This window comes from Canis lupus, chromosome 3 (genome assembly GCF_048164855.1).
Source record: "Canis lupus baileyi chromosome 3, mCanLup2.hap1, whole genome shotgun sequence".
Taxonomy (NCBI): domain Eukaryota; kingdom Metazoa; phylum Chordata; class Mammalia; order Carnivora; family Canidae; genus Canis; species Canis lupus.
This window is the reverse complement of record NC_132840.1, coordinates 38,771,403-38,790,798: the sequence shown is the minus strand read 5'-3', so window position 1 is coordinate 38,790,798 and position 19,396 is coordinate 38,771,403. Positions and strand designations below refer to the sequence as shown.

The window sequence follows — 19,396 nt, the reverse complement described above, 5'->3', positions numbered from 1 at the left end:
TTTCGTCCATATAGCTTTTACAAACATTTTGAAGAAAAATGCAGGTTGGTGGAGTGGAAGAGCAGAAGATTGAGAGTGAGAAAGGCAGTTCTCAGACAGGCTCAAGGTCTGACTCTACCACACACTAGCTATCTGACCTTGCAAGGTGGTTTTCCCTCTGTCTGGATAATAAGGACAATCCCTCCTACTTACAGGGTGACTCCCCTAAGCCACGGTGGGTAGGTACTCTGGTGCCTGGCACAGCAAGTGAATGTCAACGAAAGTTCTGCCTCTTAACTGTACTCAGAGGATGAGCATCGCATAGCTCCGATTTTCTATTTCGATGCATCCATTTCATTCCACTCTAAGGCGTTTCACACAATAGCACTGGCAATTCGAAAAGGAAAGTTCCTCAATGCTTCATACGTCTACTTTTATTTCAGAAAGCCATGGCTTCCAATCCTAGCTCTGTCACTTACTAGCTATATGAAGTTGAGCAGGTTAATGAACCTTGCCAAGGTGTAGGTTTCTAATGTGTGGAAGGGGGATGCTAACATCTAACTCATATTAGGTTAAGTCATGTAATATTTGTAAATATTTAGCACAGTGCCTAGCACATAATATCCCAAAACTATATTATTTATCAGTGTCACCATTATTACTATAAAACAGGATCACTAAGGAATTGTCTTTACTACTGATGCACATTATTCTCCTCCATATTCATTTTTACTATTCACTCCCTCCATCGTGAGAGATGTCAGAATGATCTGTTTTTGACAAAGCTCCGATAAATAATGCTGGCTGATTGATTTCACTGAACTGGCCAAGCTGTTAAATTGATGACAGTTGCTTCAGGAAGATAGAGTCAAACTGGTATGTAAACTACAAGGACTGGGATCCCTGGGTGGCGCAGCGGTTTAGCGCCTGCCTTTGGCCCAGGGCGTGATCCTGGAGACCCGGGATCGAATCCCACGTCAGGCTCCCAGTGCATGGAGCCTGCTTCTCCCTCTGCCTATGTCTCTGCCTCTCTCTCTCTCTCTGACTATCATAAATAAATGAAAAAAAAAAAAAAAAGTCAAAAAAAAAAAAAACTACAAGGACTGTTTGATCTAACCAAGTTGGCCTATTCTATGTAAGACCATACTTTCCCTTAGTGGTTGGGAAGCTCTGCTCTCTTATCATATCTACATGGCACCTGACAAAAGTGAACATAAGAAAAGCACCTCTCTTAGTGATATGGGTATACGAAAAATGTATGTAGTTCTATTATTTGAAGGAGTAAGATTATGGAAGTGGTATATGGAGAAACAAAATAACAATGGCATATGAAAAAAAAAAAAAACAATGGCATATGAACATGTCCACATACCATTATCATAAAAACTTTCTGCGTCTCTGAAAAATAAATCTTGAATCAGAATTTAGTGAACTGATTTTTCCTTTCGGTTGGTCCACATTCTCTTACCAGAGTGACTAAGTTTCACTTAATTAACTGTAATTTTGGGATTCCTCCCAGTTCTAAAGCCTGGAAAGCTAGGACCCACTCCTCCAAAACTTCCTAACATACGCAGATACAATCTTCTGTAGCCCATTTCTGGGTCACCTCTGGAGAATAAGATTCCTTAGATGGCGATGGTTAAGCTTCCAGGATTTTGTTTTTATTTTGGATTGATCTGCAGTGTAGGAGTTCCTAATGCTTTAAATTCTCCCCTCCTTCTCTCCCTAATCATCCAAACCTCTCATTGAAGCAGCTAATTATCTAAAAACAAACACTAAGGATGCTTACTATTTAAAGGAACCCTATAATGAATCCTTTTGCGAAGTGAACAATATCGTATGTTTTATAAGTTTGCACATTCTTAACATCAGCTTTTCTTAATGCAAGTATAAATGGCATCTGCTTCTACTTAATTGAACTTGGAAGACAAATTAAATGACAAGTATGATGTTCAAAGACCCGAACTCCTTTCAGCTTTTCAGCTACACGAGGTGATTAGTAAAGCAGGTGAAGACCTTCTTCAAGATATCCTTCCGAAAAGACACGCATCTCTTGCTGGCAAGCTCCCTTTTAATTAACAATCTCTGTCACAAAAGCGCATGATGTATCTTGGAGGAACATGTGGCCTAACGTTTATTGATAGCCCTAAGTCTCTTTAAAAAATGGCATTAAAGTGTCTTACAGCAATGGCTTGAACTGTGGCCAGGTAGAGAATGGCAAGATCATCGAGGTCCTGAGACAGTTTCAACCCGGTGACCTGTAGGGATGAAGAAAAGAAAAGAAAGAGATGGCCAAAAGGAGCTGCCATGGATAGAGATAGTTCCCATGAAACACGTTCAGATGTGTTTTCTTGCCCAAACAAGTTCATATGCAAATCCCCTTTTTGTGAGCTGAACGTGAAATGACTACCAAATTGTTTAATCTCCAGACCTGGGAAAAACTATCATTTCTTCTCCAAGAGAAAGTGCCCTGCCTTGTATTAAACAAACAAAACAAGACAAAGCAAAACAAATACTATACAGAGATGGTGTTTGATACTCCTTACCATGGCATTAAATGCCTTTCTTCATCTCTAAAAAAATGTTCTTTTATTACAAACACTCATTTTCTTTGGCTTACAGGAATCAACACGGAGCAGCGGCTTCTAGTAAAAGATGATCTTATTCAGAGTTTTGCCGTTGTCAGAATTCAGTGTAACAGCATCCAGGGGGTACTCAGGGTAAAATAATATGTCTCCTATAAATGTTATACCTACTAGGGGATAATTTACAATCTGTGGTTTGCAAGGGAATCCCATTAAAGTCAATCGGAACCACATGCTTCTATGGAGTATGTCAATTTCTGAGAGATTCCAGAACTGAACAGGATGCTGAATTTGGATGCCTTCAAGACCTGTTCACAGTCCTTCCCTCACATCTCCCATCTGTTAATGTCTCCTCTTGGGGCATTTCTAGAGGGTGAAGAGCTGCTGGGTTCTTCAAACCTACTCCGACTTTTGTGAGCATCCATACCAGAGTTTACTTTGTATTTTCACATTACAATTTCTATTAATATATGTTTACTCAGAGACTACAGGGGTATGATCCTGAGTGCAATGAGGTGGTGACACGCAGCCTGCATTAAAAGAGGGGAGCTGAGGGGTCTCCCCAGGTCCTTTCCCTTCGTCTCTTTGGTCCCATTTCATTACCCTCTCCAGACTGCACCCTGAGCCATGACGAAGGGGCGTGTTGGCTTATTGCAGGGCACAGACACCACTCCGTTGCCCAGACCAGAGACCCGTCAGCGCTCTTCCTCAACTTTTCCCTTCTTCCCATTTACACAGTCTCCAAATTTTGTCCATTAGCTCCCCCAAATCTGTTGTGAATCCATCCCTTCTCTTCATCTTGTCACTCACTTCCTCAATCCAGGCCACTGTTAGGTCCTCGTGTGCTGAAAGAGCCCCTTTTCTAATGGTGCTCCTCTCCACCATGGAGCTAGTAATTGTTCTCATGTGCAAATCTGATCCCAGGACTCTGTTAAAAATTCTCTGTTGCCCTCATCTTGAGACAGAAATGCCTGTGCTGTTTTTCGAGCCTCTTCTTGGGCTCGCCCCTGCTTACTTCTCACAACATCTGTACAAACCCTTCCTCACTTAGTATCCTTTGCTCCAGTGCTTCTGATTACTCATGGAAGTCTGCTGATGCAGGGATTCCTGGCCTCAGTAGGGCTACCTGCTGATAGCTTCTCTTGGTAAATAACTGGATAACCAGATGAGAACTATGTGTTTGATTTTAACACATGGGGACATGGAAGGTTTGAATGAGGGACCGGAGGGGAATTCTGGGTACGCATCTTCCCAAGCCAATAACCCTGTGAAGGAACATCCCTTGTAAAGTTCCCCAGAGACCTACACATACAGTAAAAACACTGGAAGTGAGGGAGAACATGAACACTGTTGACATTATAGAAGTTCACAATGTGTGTAAGGAAATAATGTGCCCCAGGGAAAACATAGAATGGAAACCAGAACCTAGTGGTTCTGACAGACGATCCGTGATACTCACACAGTATCGGCAATGTCTAGCACCATGTTGGGCACATAGTAGGCACTAAGTTACTGTTTGTTAAGTGTGTGAATTAGTGACAACGCTCCTTTTTCCTTTTGTATACCACTGTCTTTCCTAACCTCCTAGCCTTTTGTGTCTAATTCCATGATTATGGGAGGATAATGTCTACAACCTTGGTTCTTCATATATTTACAGAGGGGAAGGTCATTTGCTCCATACCCCAAGAGAGAACACTGGAAGATCACTTCTAGTTCCAGGCTTCCAATCCCACTCCCTTCTACAGTTAGCTTTCCTCATCAAGGTGGCTTATATGAGATTGGTGTAAAAGGAGTGTCCCTGTAGCTCATATAGAAACTTCGTATGAATTAGGTAAAAGTACTCCCTCCAGGCAGACTAATGCAAAAGGCATCCCATCTGGGAGAATGAACTATAAAAAGGAGCAGGGTGGACAGGATCTCAGCCTTGTCGTATGCCTCTTCATCCGAATGTCTTGTGTGATCGACCAGCAGCATGGGATACAATCATCCTGGGTAAATGACTAATCATGAATGGTCTCTCTCTTCTGTACTCACCTGGCCTCAACAGCATCTCTGCTGCTTATCTACTAAGAAAGCTAAGTGGGCCAAGGTCTAGACCTTCTTCCAGAGCCAGTCCAGGAGGCAGGTTACCTCTGGCTCCTCTCTCTGGTCATGACTGTGATGTGACTCAAGCTACGATCCTTTGTGTGACTGGTATGTGTCTGCTTAGCAGACTCCCATCTTCCTATAGGTAGGTCCTGAAGACCAGATTTGGATAAATTGATGGACTTGGGAAGAAATTTGACTTTGTATACGGGATGCATTCTCCTATTAATTGACGAGCCCCAGTGCTCTGTATAACATTGATGACAAAACTTGTTCTGATATCCTTCTCAATTAGTAAGAACCCATAAGACAGAAGGGATGTAATATCACCAAATTTCATTATCATAACCCTCAATAAATATTCCTGAGAACTTCCCCCAAGTTATTGGTATTCAAGCAAAAAAAAAAAAACAAAATTCATGGCCTCTTCTCTAAATTTCTAGTGCCTCTAGAGCTCAGAAATCACAGAAAAGAGAAGATGGTTACTTTTCTCCAGAAACTGAGAATGAGATCATGTAAATGAGCATTAAATTCAACTCCTGAACTTGCTAGTAGTTCTGACAAAATGGACATAGGATGTGTGACATAGCTTTTCTTTTTCTGGTGAATAGAACATACCTATCATTCATAGAAGAAAACATTCTAGGCAAGAACGTACTCAGCAGCAAAAAGGATTAACCAAGCACCACTCTCCCATAGCCAACTCCAACATCTCTTCACCACTAACACCAGGGCCATGGAGTTGAAATGTGACTCAGTGAAAGACATTCCTCTCTAAAATGTGAAATTACTATGGTCTGGGGTCCTGCTTGCTTGACATCTCATCTAATACAGAGATGAAGATTCTGGAAGGGCAGATAATCATTAATTCCATTTGACTTTTCTCTCAAATGCTAGGGATCTCAGCCCTGCCTTGGCAAAAGTCAAATGGCTGTCAGCCCAAGATACAATTTTCTAAGGAGTGCCTGCCATATGGACCACTCAGGAGGCTATAGAGACCCCTTGGGGAGCCATCTTGGTAGGGAAGTGGCAGCAATATCCCTGGAATGCCAGGGATGTCCTGGAGGACGTGCAGCTTTGTAACCAGTGAGAAGGTCAGGATGTGACAGAGGAGCAGATACCGTGTGAGGGTTGAATGGTTCCATCAATAAGAGGAAGTGGGAAGAAAGCATAAGTGGAAGCAGTGTGTCTACAGAAGATGTGCAAGTACCTAGTTTGAATGTTTGGGCAAGACAGTGAAATGTGGGGGGAAACCCCATGGGAGAGTTGCACTGGTAAGCATATTTTATATATTTTGGTATTGTGTAACGGGGATAACTATAAGAGAAAACACTTATAATTGATATTTAGAGATGTGGTGGATATGGTGGTCACAGAAACGCAAACTACAATTGATAACTTCAACATCCTCGATATAAAATGCTTATGTAAATCTTAGGTTTTTTGAGCTTGGAAGAGAAGTGTAGGGGAATGGTAAGATGACAAGCTATGGAGGAAGACACTGAAGTTCAGATTTTGACATTCTTCCAACAACTGGCTGCACGATGGTATGAGTTTTATGGACTTGTTTCAGCCTCAATTTTTTTCATTTATGAAATAGGAATAATGATGCCTCAAGGAATTTCTGTAAATATTAAATACAATTTGCAAAATGTTTTACTTTTTTAGGAAGCTATACCGAGTCTATAAGAGCTAAACCCTTATAGTGAGTGGCAACTATATGAGCATAGGTGGCAATTCATGTTGATTTTCCTTTCCTTTCCCTTAATAAATGTTCATTCTCCTTCTCTTAAATGCATAAAGGGTTCAATTCCATTCATTAATTGGAATATGGGAATTAAGTGTCTCCAACATGGTATGGGTACCCCCAGGGTATTAACAAGGGACACTGAATATATATATATATATATATATATATATATATATATATATATATACATATATACTGTATATATATATACACACACACACACACACACATACATACACACACACACAGCAGGAAAACAGGGCAGAATGTATGTTGACCATCAGTGTCAGGATCACAATGTCAAATATAAGAACAACAAGACTGTGGTAAAGCAAAATGATGAATGCCTCAGGAATAGGAAGCAGCGGGGGGCAGGGAGAAGGTGTCTCACTTGCAAGCACTCCTTAGAGAAGCCTTAGTTCTTATCAACCTACACACTCTCATTCACTCTGTAAATAGGAAAGACAGATGATTTTACCCTAGACTTCACCTTAAATCTGGCTGCCACTCAGTAGCTGTGAGAGCTTGGGCATGTCTCTAGTCTATTCCTGGGATCCTAGCTGAATGCAGATTTCCTGAGCTCCAACTCCAAATGTATTGGATCTTTGTTGTAGGTCCAGCAATTTGCATTTAAGCAAGGTCCTAACACACAATAAATTGTGGAAATACTTGTCCTTAACCTTGGCATTATGGATCACAGGTTGATAGGTCCTAAAATAGTTGAAATTAATTTTTTAAATGTAGTAGTAACTCAGCTATTTTTTTCCTCCTTAGCTGTTAAAGGAATTAGTTATATTTGTTAGTAAGAAAAAAAAAAAAAAAGCTTAGAGAAAAAAAATCCCAAGGGGTCTCTAAAGATCACAAAAGATAAAAAAAACAAGATCCCCAGCACTGAGACTTTCTAGGCCCATCAGAGAGAGCTTGATGGGGTATCCAATGCTTAAGGGAATTGGTTGAAAGCTTTCCAGAACACAAAGGAACAGCAAAAATACTGTTTGCTCAGTCAATAATGCAGGCAGAGCTGATGGACAGACAGCAAGGAAATGAGGAGGATCAGAGAACAACCTATAGAAAACCTCTGGAGAGAGGACAGAGATTGAAGAACAGGTCTGAAGTAATCAGCAGCCTGGAAGAGAAAGGGAACAAATTTCCCCGAGGTTTCAGGAAGTACCAGAAATCAAGGCTGACACTTGGCATTGCCTAAAACTCACCCAGATTTGGGAAATGCAGATAAATGTGTGAACACAGTGTGGTGAATGAACTCTAAAGATGTTCCCTCAAGATTCCTGTCCCCCAGTTACTCAATCAAATACCAATCTAGGCATTGCTGTAAAAGGACTTTGCAGATGGAACCAGTTCCTAGCCAGGTGACCTTAAAATATAGAGATTATCATCGATTATCCAGTAGATACCCAGTGTAATCACATGAGCCCTTAAAAGCAGCAGCAGAAGGCAGAAAAGTCAATCAAGCAATCCAGTATAAGGCAGGAGAAATGCAGAAATGGAAACCAGAGAGATTCAAGGCATAAGAAGAACATGGTCTGCCATTGGTGGCTTCGAAGATGGAAGAAGGGGGGGGTGGTGGTGGCGCACTGAGTCATGAAATGCAGGTGGCCTCCAGGAGCAGAGGACCCCTGCCTAACAACTAGCCAGGGAATAGGGACCTCAGTCCTACAACTGCATGGAGCTCAATTTGGCCAAAAATTTGAATGGATTTGGTAGATTATTCCTAGAGTCTCCAGATAAGAGCCCTTGTTCTGGTCTAACAAAAACCGAAGCAGAGAAGCCAGCTGAGCCAGCCTGGGCTTCTGACCTGCAGAACTGTGAGATAATAAATTTAAGCCTCTCAGTTTGTGGTAATTTATTAAAGCAGCAACAGACAATCAAGAAACTCATGATGAGTAGACTGACATTCTCCCTCATGACTTTATTCTATTGGTGAACCGCACATGATAAGCTAGTCATTTGCTATTCCCCAGATGTAATAGTCACTTCTCATCCTTGTTCCTCTTCTGATGCTCTAATTCTAAGTCATTTTAATATACTCCGTGTTCCAGTATCCCAAAGCTGCTCTGGTCAACTGTACTGGCCCCTCGTTGGCGTCATCCAACCGTCTTGATTTACACAAACTTGGATCCCATCTTTGGTCCCCCAGCCTTAGATCTTTGCCATTATTTATCTGTTGCGTCCTCCCAGCAGATTTCTACCTGATTCATTCTTCAGTCTTTTATCATGCCTTACTACCTTGGGAAGGACTCCTGTTTATAATCCATATTCCTCCTGCCGTCTCCTCTGGGTTTTACTTGTTGATTGGTATATTTAGGGAAGATAGAAAGCACTAAGAAAATAAAGTCTGAATCTGAAATAATTTAAAAAGTCAGTAAAATGAGGGGAAAATATGGTAGACATACTGAAACAGAATTGGAGCATGAAAACACAAAAACCCATTTTTTCTTAAAAATTTTTTTTTCTTCCCAAAGGATGTCAGTGACCTCAGTTTGAACTGACTAGGTTCTAATACTTCTGTTTATTCCCCCTCTGGGCAAATAACTTTGACTCTCAGAGCCTTAGTTTCTTCACCCTTTTAAATGGAACAACAACATTGTCAGGCAGGATTACTGAAAAAGTTAGTGAAGAGGCATGTAAAGCATCTATCATGGTGCCTGACACAACGCAGTTCCAGAAAAAAAAAAATGATGCCTATTATGAAATAAAATACCAGCTTCTAAATTAGTTGCTTCAATAAGAAAACACATTATGGGAAAACCAGCTAAATGATACTTAGGATGCTAAACTTTGCTATAGGTCTCAATTTGTCATAGGCCAAAATAATATGTGAAAAACAGTGAAATGAAACAGCATTAAGTTTTAACAAAATCATCAACAAACTGGTGTCAAAGAGTCTTCACAAGCCTGATAAATTTATTAGTCAAAAGCTTCTTGATTTAGCTCATGAGCTTCCAGCTATGTCATCCATCTCTCCATCAGAGGAAGCCACTGAGATACAAAATTCCTACCACACTGGCTGTTTTGTACATCAACACTTGATGGGATGAGCACTGGGTGTTATACTATATGTTGGCAACCTTCTACTGAGCTCTTGCAAATACTCATCTGAGTTGCCGACTCCATCGACATCTGACTCTGTTTAGTAATGCCCATCTCTAGCTGGGGTTCAGTCCTCTGGGAACTGGCTAAGATCTTGTAATGCTTCTTTCCTGACTCCCTCCTAGTTTTTCATATGCACACTTGCTCTGTGCTTGCTTTGAAGAGCCGTTGGAGCAGCACTCAACCTCCCCAGCAGTTTGAGCAGCATATGGCCTTATGTTAGAAATCACAGCTCTTCAAAGAACCAGAAAATAACTTTCTGTTCTGGGTAGCACTGTGCTTGCAATATGAAGCAGAGAAAACACATTTCAACCACTGGTGAACATGGTGTTTTCATGGCCCGATATGCCTGAGGTCACCTGCACCTGTGATTAAATTCGATTAATTTATTTCTTGGATATTTCAAGAACAAAGAGGTGGTATTAATTCGAGAATAGAAACTGGTCATATATACAAGAAGGCCAGAACTCTTTCAAAATTCCTACCACACTGGCTGTTCTGCACATCAACACTTGATGGGGATGAGCACTGGGTGTTATACTATATGTTAGCAAATTGAATTTAAATAAAAAATTTAAAAAATGTAGGGTACATCAAATTTGGGTTTCCTGTTGTGTTGAAAGACTTGAGGGCCAAGGACTTCCAGAGAAAGACTATAAGCTCCGTACCTGTATGAAACGTGGTTTATGATGGACCAAGTGATTGTTTAGCTTCACCAGCTGGTTGTTCATGGCTGATGACCTCCACGGCTGGCGAGTCCAGCTGGTCCTCGGACTAAGGCGGATGGCTCAGGACTGGCTGCTCAGCGTTCAGACTGAGAATTCTCACTTAGAATCCTAGTCATCTTCCAACAAGCAAACAAGGGCCACTAAGCAGAAGCTACAGGCTCAAAAGTATTTGCTGTTGTTTGTCTGTCTACGATGTGACAGTCTCCCCATTTGATCTGACAATGACCCTGCAAGGAATCCTGTGCTGGTTCTGCTTGCGAATGAGCAGACTGACCTCACAGCTCTAACCTCAGAGGTCACTCGTCTTCAGGGCAGGATGCAAATACAAGTCTGACTTCAAACCCCGGCTCTCTTCAATGTTTCACAGTAGTAAAAACTATTCAACCAATCGTTCCAAATAAAAACAATCACCAAAAAAGTATCTGCAACAGGCAACCGTTCTTGGTGAGTATTTGGCTTTATCCTTCTTTATGCGTGACCATGCCATGCTTCTGTTTATAATAAAATAAAATAAAATAAAAGAGTAAGCATTTTTTCTTTTGTTTTTGCTTTTAAAGAACCTAGAGTCACCAGTGTTAAATGTTTTGATGCTGATTACTATGACCTGAGCTTCTGCTTCCTTTACACATCACGTGCATGGCCCTTACCTAATTCATAAAGCGGAAAGGAGAACTATTTACGTAGGTGGCTACTTGGTCCAGGCGTCCTATTAAGTTGCCCACCCCCTAATCTCCACCTCTTTCTAGCCCAGAGCCACAGGTCAATACTGCATCACCAAAGGAGAGTGAAGCAGCAAGGTACATGGAAAGGAGCCAAGTGTCACCAGAACAGAAGATGATGCTCTCATGCATCATGGAAAGATTCCTGGGTGATGCCCTGTTCCTACTTCTGAGGGCAGGCACCCCTAAAGCAGAAGGGTTTAGAGCGAGGTCAAACCAGGAGTGGTGATTACTTTGTTATCTGAGTCAGTGAGGGTGGAAGGAAATAAGAACCACTACTGATGAGAGCGAGCTCAGAGCTTAAATCCAAGGGCCAGGGTAGGGACAAACATGGCAGAAAGAGTGAGAAGTCTGGTTTTCAGGGGAGCGAGGATTAGGCTGTGAAGTGTGCTTGGGTACTACACCATGCATGAGATGGCTGTTAGGACTCCTGTCTTACAGTCCTCAGCGCATGGAGTGAGATCTGGAGGAGTGAGTTAAGGCAGCCTTGTGGGGGTGTGCATACTGGAGGTCAGGATTCACATTTTTATTTAAGCTCCTCATTTCTTGGCATTGTGACCTTGAGCAGATCACGGTTCATTCCTCCCTTGACAAATAAAGACGGAAACATATTGCTTAGCCATAAAGCAATTATTTGAGGCCGGTCTTTGACCTAAACGCTGTTGAAATTGAAAAAGTGAACAGGCCACAGGTAGTCTCTATCCTCAAAATGTTTTTCTAATAAATGTAAAATATATGCTATGTATGATAGCTCTGATCTTATTTTCTCCCATAAAAATGGTTTTTCATTGCCTTCAATGTATGTTTTAATTCTGCTAGTGTATTTTTAATTGCCTTATCGTTTCCTTTTTCTTCCCATTCCACTGCCTTTCCATCTGAGCTCATTTTTCCTCCAAGTTTCTGTCCTATTTCAGAGATGCTCCCTTCAAAAAACAAAACAAAACAAAGCAAAGCAAAACAAAACAAAACAAAAAGCCTACTGAATATGCCAAAGAGGTTTTAATATTTTCTTTCGGTTTCAGTAGTAAATAATTCTTTGAGAAGCCTTTCCCTAAGTATTCCAATGGCACTCTTTTTGCTTTGTATGCAACCCGTTTTTCCTAATGGACTCACTTTATTACTTTTTTATTCATTCTAACTAAAGAGCTATACATATTCAGTGTTTCCCAGCAGACCATACACATGATTTACTCTCTGCCCCACTCACTGCAATTTGGATGGGTCTCTTCAGATCTATAGCTAGCTGGCAGTTCCCAAAGTCCAGCAGTTTTTATTTTGGGTCACTTTGGTGGCCTCACCACTGCCCAGTTTTCTAACCCCAGAACTTACAGCAGACACATGCACCTATACCCCTCCTCCAAATTCACAGTATTTCCTATTTATCTCTTAATAACAGAGTTTTATTCAGGATCCTCAGAATGTAGCACATCACCAGTCATCCCAAATCAGACTTCATGCCCAGTTGGCTTCTTGGGTTGGCAGTTTTCTGATGGACTGAACTGTAAGGGAAGATAAGGTCTGGGTTGTGGGAGAGTTCTGGAAAGTTAAACTCACCAGCTGCTTCCAAAAAACCAAAACACCCTAAAACCACTGGCAGCAGAATAGAGGGAAGACTGTCCTGTTCTTAGGCTTAAAGAGACCTTGCATTATTCAGCTAAGGAGCAAAAAGGTGGAAAGGCCTGAATTCTGCAAGGCTAGAGGTTCACTTTGTTCATATGTCATAGATTTATTCAGCAAATTCCAGTTAGTCTTTTAGATTCTGGAAAATCTTCCCAGATTCTCTCTGAGACTGTCAATTCTAGTGTCACTAGTTCAATGACATGTAAAATTTCAAAGTCAGCATGGGTTTATGCTTTTTTTTTTTTTTTTGCATCTTCACATGTATTTTCAAATAAAGTAGAGGAAGGCAATGTCTTCATAATTGTGATAAAGTGGGAGCCTCTTAGCTTCATTTACCTATACACTAATATTGGTATTTTCTTTATAGATTTACTTATTTATTGGGGGGGGGGAGGGGCAGCGGGAGATGTAGATAGAATTTTAAGCAGACTGCGCCGAGCATAGAACCAAACACGGGGCTCAATCCCATGGCCCTGAGATCACAACTTGAGCAGAAACCAAGAATCAGATGCTTCAACTGCTTTAACTGCCTGTGCCACTCAGGCGTCCTGATGTTAATATTGGTATTAAATACTTCTCATATGGATAGTAAGAGTAGCAATTAATCCATTTAATATTAGCAAGTTATTCATAGCTATGTTTTTAAAGCAGTACATGATTTCTTCCTTATGTCCATGTTGATCATCAGTTAAGAACATATTAACTACTTAGATGCCCAGAGAAATGTTTCAGGAGCCAAAAGAAGAAGTCATGTGTTTCTTTCCCTACTGAGAATATCATGACAATTCTAGTTGCTAAATAGACATTTTATCAAGCACTTGCCTCTCCTCCCTTGAAACGTGCTCCATGAACGTAGGAATTGTTGTACCTTACTCCATCTTAGAAGTGGTTGGCACTTCTAAGTAAGAAATAAGTACTGACTGGACAATCTCTATTAGAGATTTTTAGGGTGATTGGTCTGCTGTTATCTGAAATTAATTGAGGGAGAGAAATACTGGGAGAAAATATTAGCCCAGAATTTCTTTCCCTCTATCTTATCAAGGTCTCCTTCTTCTTCCAGTGTGGTGATGTAAATGCACAGAGTGGCAGCTATTCCAATGAAAAGCCAACCCAAGAACAGTTACAAAGAGAAGTCATTGCTAAGAAATATCATGTGACATATGAGGTATGTTTATTAAATAATAAAACTTTTTAAAAAAACAAACAAACTAGGATTTTCTGATATAACTGGGGACATGTCTCCATGCAAGTAGTCTTCTTTGGTGAGTATCTACTTAGCTGTATTTATTATAACGAGGCAGGTATTCTTCAAAACCCTCCATTGACTCCTTTGGGATTACATTCTGGATTTGGGTTATCTTTATTTTTTTTTATTTTTTTAAAGATTTTATTTATTTATTTGACAGAGAGAGAGAACATAACCAGGGTGAATGGGAGAGGGAGAAGTAGGCTCCCTGCTGGGTGGGGAGCCCCATAGGGAACTTGATCCCAGGACTCTGGGATCATGACCTGAGCCAAAGGCAGATGTTTAACCAACTGAGCCACCCAGGTGCCCCTGGTTTAACTTTATAAGAATATCCTTATGATGGTACTTCCTCAGTCTCTGGATGTCAGGCTTGGTTTTAAGAAATAGACAAAAGCCACTGGGAAACATGGGTCTTGCCACACTGGGTCTGACAGAAGTTGGCAAGAGACGGCCCCCAGGGAAGAACTCCAGACCCATGAGCATTTCTCGACATAGCCCTGCTTTGTTCTGGGGTCATTTTATGAACTGGTCATGCTTCTTAACATCTTTCACATTTTTAAGGTCCTCTATATTTGGTTTCAGATATTTGTCTTCAGTTAAGACTCTCGCTTTTGTATCCATACAAAATGTGCTCTTCCCCAACCTCTGTTTGTACCCAGAGAGTCAGTTATCTGCAAGTACAGCTTTCTGGCCGCAGCCTGTGGCCACATGGCCCTCTCCCGACATTCCTCTTCTGCTTCCATGAGCCAAGTAAGGAGGCCAAGCTCATTATCTGTTGTATGGGCACGCTTCATGGACTCCAGACAGACATAACTTATGCTATGTCCAATTTTCTTTTCTTTTCTCGTGACTCCTTTTTATTAGCAAAAGTTGATTATGTCAAGTAGGTAATGAAAATAAAGATCAGGTCTTCCCGTTGGCATCATAAAAATATTTAAAACAGTCTCAATAAAATTAATCACAAAACTATAGAATTTGGGGTCTTGCAGCTCTTTAAGCCAGCAGCCCACGCCACCATCACGCAGCATAAACCCTGATTTGCTCACAGCCTCCATTCTGATCTCCCCACCTCCATTCACAGCGCACTCTGCTTCTCAAATTTTTCACATCTTCCTGGATTCTGAATTCCTGGCTTACTTTCTTCTTATTTGTGGCCCCCCCTTGGCCTCTGAAGCTTGATTCTATTTCTCTAGTTTGAACATGCTTCCTCCAACCTCAAAGATGATTCTCAGTGGCTATACTACTTAATCTTGCCTGGCCACCAGAGTGTCCCATCCTAGCTTAGGTGTCTATGAAGGCTGCCACAAGTTCATGCTGGCCCCTCCAGGAGCGCCCAGAATCTTAAGCACCACCAGTGACCCTAAGGGTCACCAGCAGCTCAATGTATCCACCGACATAAGTTACTAATTTTATTTTACTTTGAGCAAAGTTTAATCTGAATCCTAATAATGTTAACATGCACTCTGAATAGCTCTGACTCAGAGCCTGAGCAGACATGTGGTTGTGGCAATCAAGACCATGGGTGGTAATATTTACCACTTATTTACCGGGTGGCCTGAGGATGGAGACAGAAAACATGACTCTGCAAAGTGATGTAAATAAAAAATCACACAGGCAGGGGCTCATGACTTCTAGCCGCTCCACAGGACAAAGAGGCAGCAGTAGCTAAATCTAAGAAATAGTGCTTTTAACGCTTTCAAGGTTGGCTCAGAAACAATGAGAACTTTCAGCAGCTCATCCTGGGGAGCGGCAAGAGCCTTCACAACAGCAATGCATCTGCAAAAAGCCTGTGCGCCCTTGGCCGGTCTTGTTTATTTTTCCTCTTTTCCTTTCCCCTCACTTTGCTTCTTCCAAACTCTGTAGCCCTTTGGCCCGCCTTCACCTTCGTGCAAGGACTGGCTGTTACTTACCATGCCCTTCAGTGTCAGATCTGCTAAGGGAGACCGGTTGCCATGGAAATCTGGCCAAACATGTAAATCAACAGTGAGAAAACCCACAGGCTGAGCCTTCTTAATCAGATCCAGGTGACTGTTCAAATATGCATATACACTCTGGCATCTGGAAGAGAAGTTGATTTTGTTTTTAAAAGGGGGGGTAGGGTCGGGAAGCAAACTGTTCTACAGAAAGAAACGATTTGTACTTCCATATCAGATCCAGAAAGAAAGCAGAGTCCCTAGTTTCAGCAGAGAAACTACCCAAAACCACAGGAACCAGCATACTATGCTCTCTGATCATCCTTTGCCATCACCCAGAGTAGGTAGCATGTCCCGCTGCAAAGTGGAAAGGCTTGGAATCAGAAGACCAGGTCCAGGAGTGGCTTTACCCCTAGAAAGATGTGTAACCATGAGAAAGTTATTCAAACGTTCTGAACCTCTTTCTTTGCATCTGTAAAAACAGATATCATAATCCCTGTCCAACTTACCTCATAGGGTTATTGTGAAGATCAAAGGAGACTATATATGTGAAGAGAGCATATTTTGTAAACTGTACAATACTGTACATGTGTAAAGGATTTTAAAAAATCAGTATTCCTAATTGTAACAATAATGATGAGGTGACAGATATGAAGGTAAGTTCCTGAACTTGGGATGGGAGTTGGCTAAAGGAAGTAATGGGACAGAGGAATGCAGTTAGATCAGGAATGAGGAGATTTGATTTCCAACCCCAATGTATCAAATGGCATCACATTTGTTCTTTCTCCTTTCTAAGGCTCCGTCTCTTTGGGTGCAGAATGAAGGAGTCACACCACCTCTCTGTTTTCAGTGTTTGTGTGAGAGGGAGATAGGAGGGGACTGGGAACCAAGGTAGTCCTGGGCTCACGTGTGGGTCCTACTCATCCTAGCTGGGTGACATGGGCCAGTGACTTACCCTCTCTGAACTTCAGTTATCCCATACATAAAATGGGCATCATGATAGCTATCTTACTGAGCTAAATGTTACTGCATGGCACAGAGACTGAAGTTGGTCACCTTTCCCCTCTTTAAATGTACTTCTGTCTCAAAGTCTTGAACCAATGATTCTAAGGAAAGTGAGTTTATCAGAGGGTGGCTTCCATGCTACTTCTCACTGGTGGCCTCGGGAAGATAGCTTTAAAGGTTAAAAGCATGGCCTGAACAGTGGCAGGAAAAAAAATATAGGAAATTAATGTCCAAGGGACATTAATATCTTCGATATTAACCTAACATGATATTATTTGCATTTCACAAATGCTTTAGGAGTGCAGCTCGAACATTTCTGGTTCCAGTTTTATGACACTGTGAATGTTCCCTTGGAGCCCATGAAGTTCCCGAAAGTTTCCTAATTTAAGCTTAAAAAAGGAAACAAACAGGTAGAACAGTGGTTTTCAAATTATTTTGTTAAATAAAAACTGTATGTGGAGCTCCAGGACAGAAAAGACAGGAGAAAAAACTGGTCTATGTAAGTGCAGAAGTGAGTGCACAAATCAGCCTCTGTGTGTGTGCACCAGCGTGTGCGTGCGTGCCTGTGTGTGTGCGAAGGTATGCTGGGTGGAGGCAATCTATTTGCTTCTTGCCATGACACCTCATTTCCATCTGTAAAAATCTTCTGCCTTGGATCCTACTTGAAGGATAATAATACTGCTGGAAAAAGGCTCACTGGCCACAGCAACATCAGCTGCCATGCCCCACCCAACAGCACACCAGGCCCTCAATCCAGCTCAGTGAGCCAGGTACCAATATCACCCCTTTACAGAAGATGCTCAGAGATGTGAAGACACGATAGTGAGGCCAAATTTAAATAACCCTATCTCTGTGTGATCCCGAAGCCATGTGCCTTCTGGAACCCAGGTCTGAAATGACTTGTCGAGCCCACATTCAAACTCTTTTTTAGCATGATTCTATGACAATGTTGGGAAAGGGTCCTGGAGGCCTCTGTGGAAGGCAGGCCCAGAGCCTTACACCTGGGGAGAATATGATCACATTCTGTTTTTCTATTTCCCAGTTCTCTCCACTCATGGTCCAACAGGAACCCCACTGACAATAAAAGCCACAGAAATGTCCTTCCAAGCCAGAAATCAAGAGTGATTTCTTGATTCTAGCAAAATCCCATTTCTGAATACCATCGCTGCACTTAAAGGGATATATATATATATATATATATATATATATATATATATATATATATATTTTTTTTTTTTTAAAGCACACATCTATAAATCTTTTCATTTGCCTCTCAAGGAATCTCAGGGCAGGGCATTTGGTTTCAGACATCTGGGTCAATAAGAATCTATAGGCCTAATTACTATTGATTTGTCATTGTCTCATTTAATGCGGGTCTTTGCAAACAGGGAGATTCGTTTAGCCTCTTACATATATGGTCACTCATGCACTAATGAGATCCCTGGGGGACGGGGCATATGCTTACCCCTTTGACTCCTAACCTCCTCACAGCTGTATGTTTATTCTTTGAATGCAGCCATTCTCCTGCATGTTTTTTCAATTATACCTTACCATGTGTGCTATCTGAGTATATCATTCAAAATGAAATGCACTTGGAAAACATTATAATAACAAATGCACATCATTATTCACATAATTTTAACCTTACATGATGCCTTTTTTGGTTCTGACTTTGTTTAATTTTGTATTTTTTACCAATTCCTTCTCAAACGGCGGTAAGCCCCCTTTCAGCCCAGGAATCACATGTTAACTGTTTCAAGTGGGTGGTTCTCCCTCCATCTCACAAACTCCAGGCTCATATATCTTCTCCCAGAGGGAGGAATTCCTGCTGCCCTGGTCCTCACTGTGTATGACGAAGAAAATAGAGTTTCAACAACCACAAAATGACTTCACTGGGTAGCAGTTGGGTAGTCAGGTACACTAAGCCTCCCTAAGCCTAGTTTACTTTTCTGTACTTGGGGCTAATTCTCTTATGTTACAGGCTGCTATGAAGATTCAATATAGAGACTGAACACTATAAAATGATAGGTAATCAATAAAGAGTTCCCCTTCCTTCCCATTGTAGGAAATTCATTTCTAGTTTTTTTTTTTTTTTTTTTTTTAATTTATGATAGTCACAGAGAGAGAGAGAGGCAGAGACACAGGCAGAGGGAGAAGCAGGCTCCATGCACCGGGAGCCCGACGTGGGATTCGATCCCGGGTCTCCAGGATCACGCCCTGGGCCAAAGGCAGGCGCTAAACCGCTGCGCCACCCAGGGATCCCTCATTTCTAGTTTTAAAAGTCCAAGAGTCAGGACTGATTTCTTTCTTTTTCTTTTTCTTTTTTTTTTTTTCAGACTTTATTGCTTACAATCTTCAATGAGGACAGCATCCCTGGAATCTCTACTCTTTCCTGCCTCTCTAAAGTCATTTTAATTCTTAGGATTCATGGGCTACTTGTACAGAAGTGTAGTGACCGTATTTTGAAGTCAAAAGTCAGAAAATACAGTCTAACAGCAGACATTTGTGCCCCTTCCAGAAGTTGAGAAAGCTTGTCTCCAGTTCCCCACTTCCTGACCTGCCACAAGATGGAGTCTACTGAAACTGGTCCTGTGGTGAGGAATAATACCCTTTACTCTCATGGCTTCAGGTACCATCTAGGGCTGAGGACTTTCAAAT

General features: G+C 41.5%; 1 protein-coding gene across 28 annotated transcripts in view; it reads right to left on the bottom strand.

The window, feature by feature from the left end:
- FGGY (FGGY carbohydrate kinase domain containing) overlaps positions 1-19,396 on the bottom strand; it is a 413,650-nt gene that overhangs the window by 88,921 nt on the left and 305,333 nt on the right. For 26 of the 28 annotated variants that reach the window (XM_072820441.1, XM_072820456.1, XM_072820442.1 and 23 more), the window contains 2 exons: positions 15,731-15,878; positions 2,163-2,237 (listed from right to left, as the gene is read on the bottom strand). In XM_072820441.1, the coding sequence (XP_072676542.1) occupies positions 2,163-2,237; positions 15,731-15,878 (223 nt within the window). The remainder of the gene's footprint in view (positions 1-2,162; positions 2,238-15,730; positions 15,879-19,396) is intronic. The other 2 variants (XM_072820455.1, XM_072820452.1) reach the window with 1 other exon arrangement.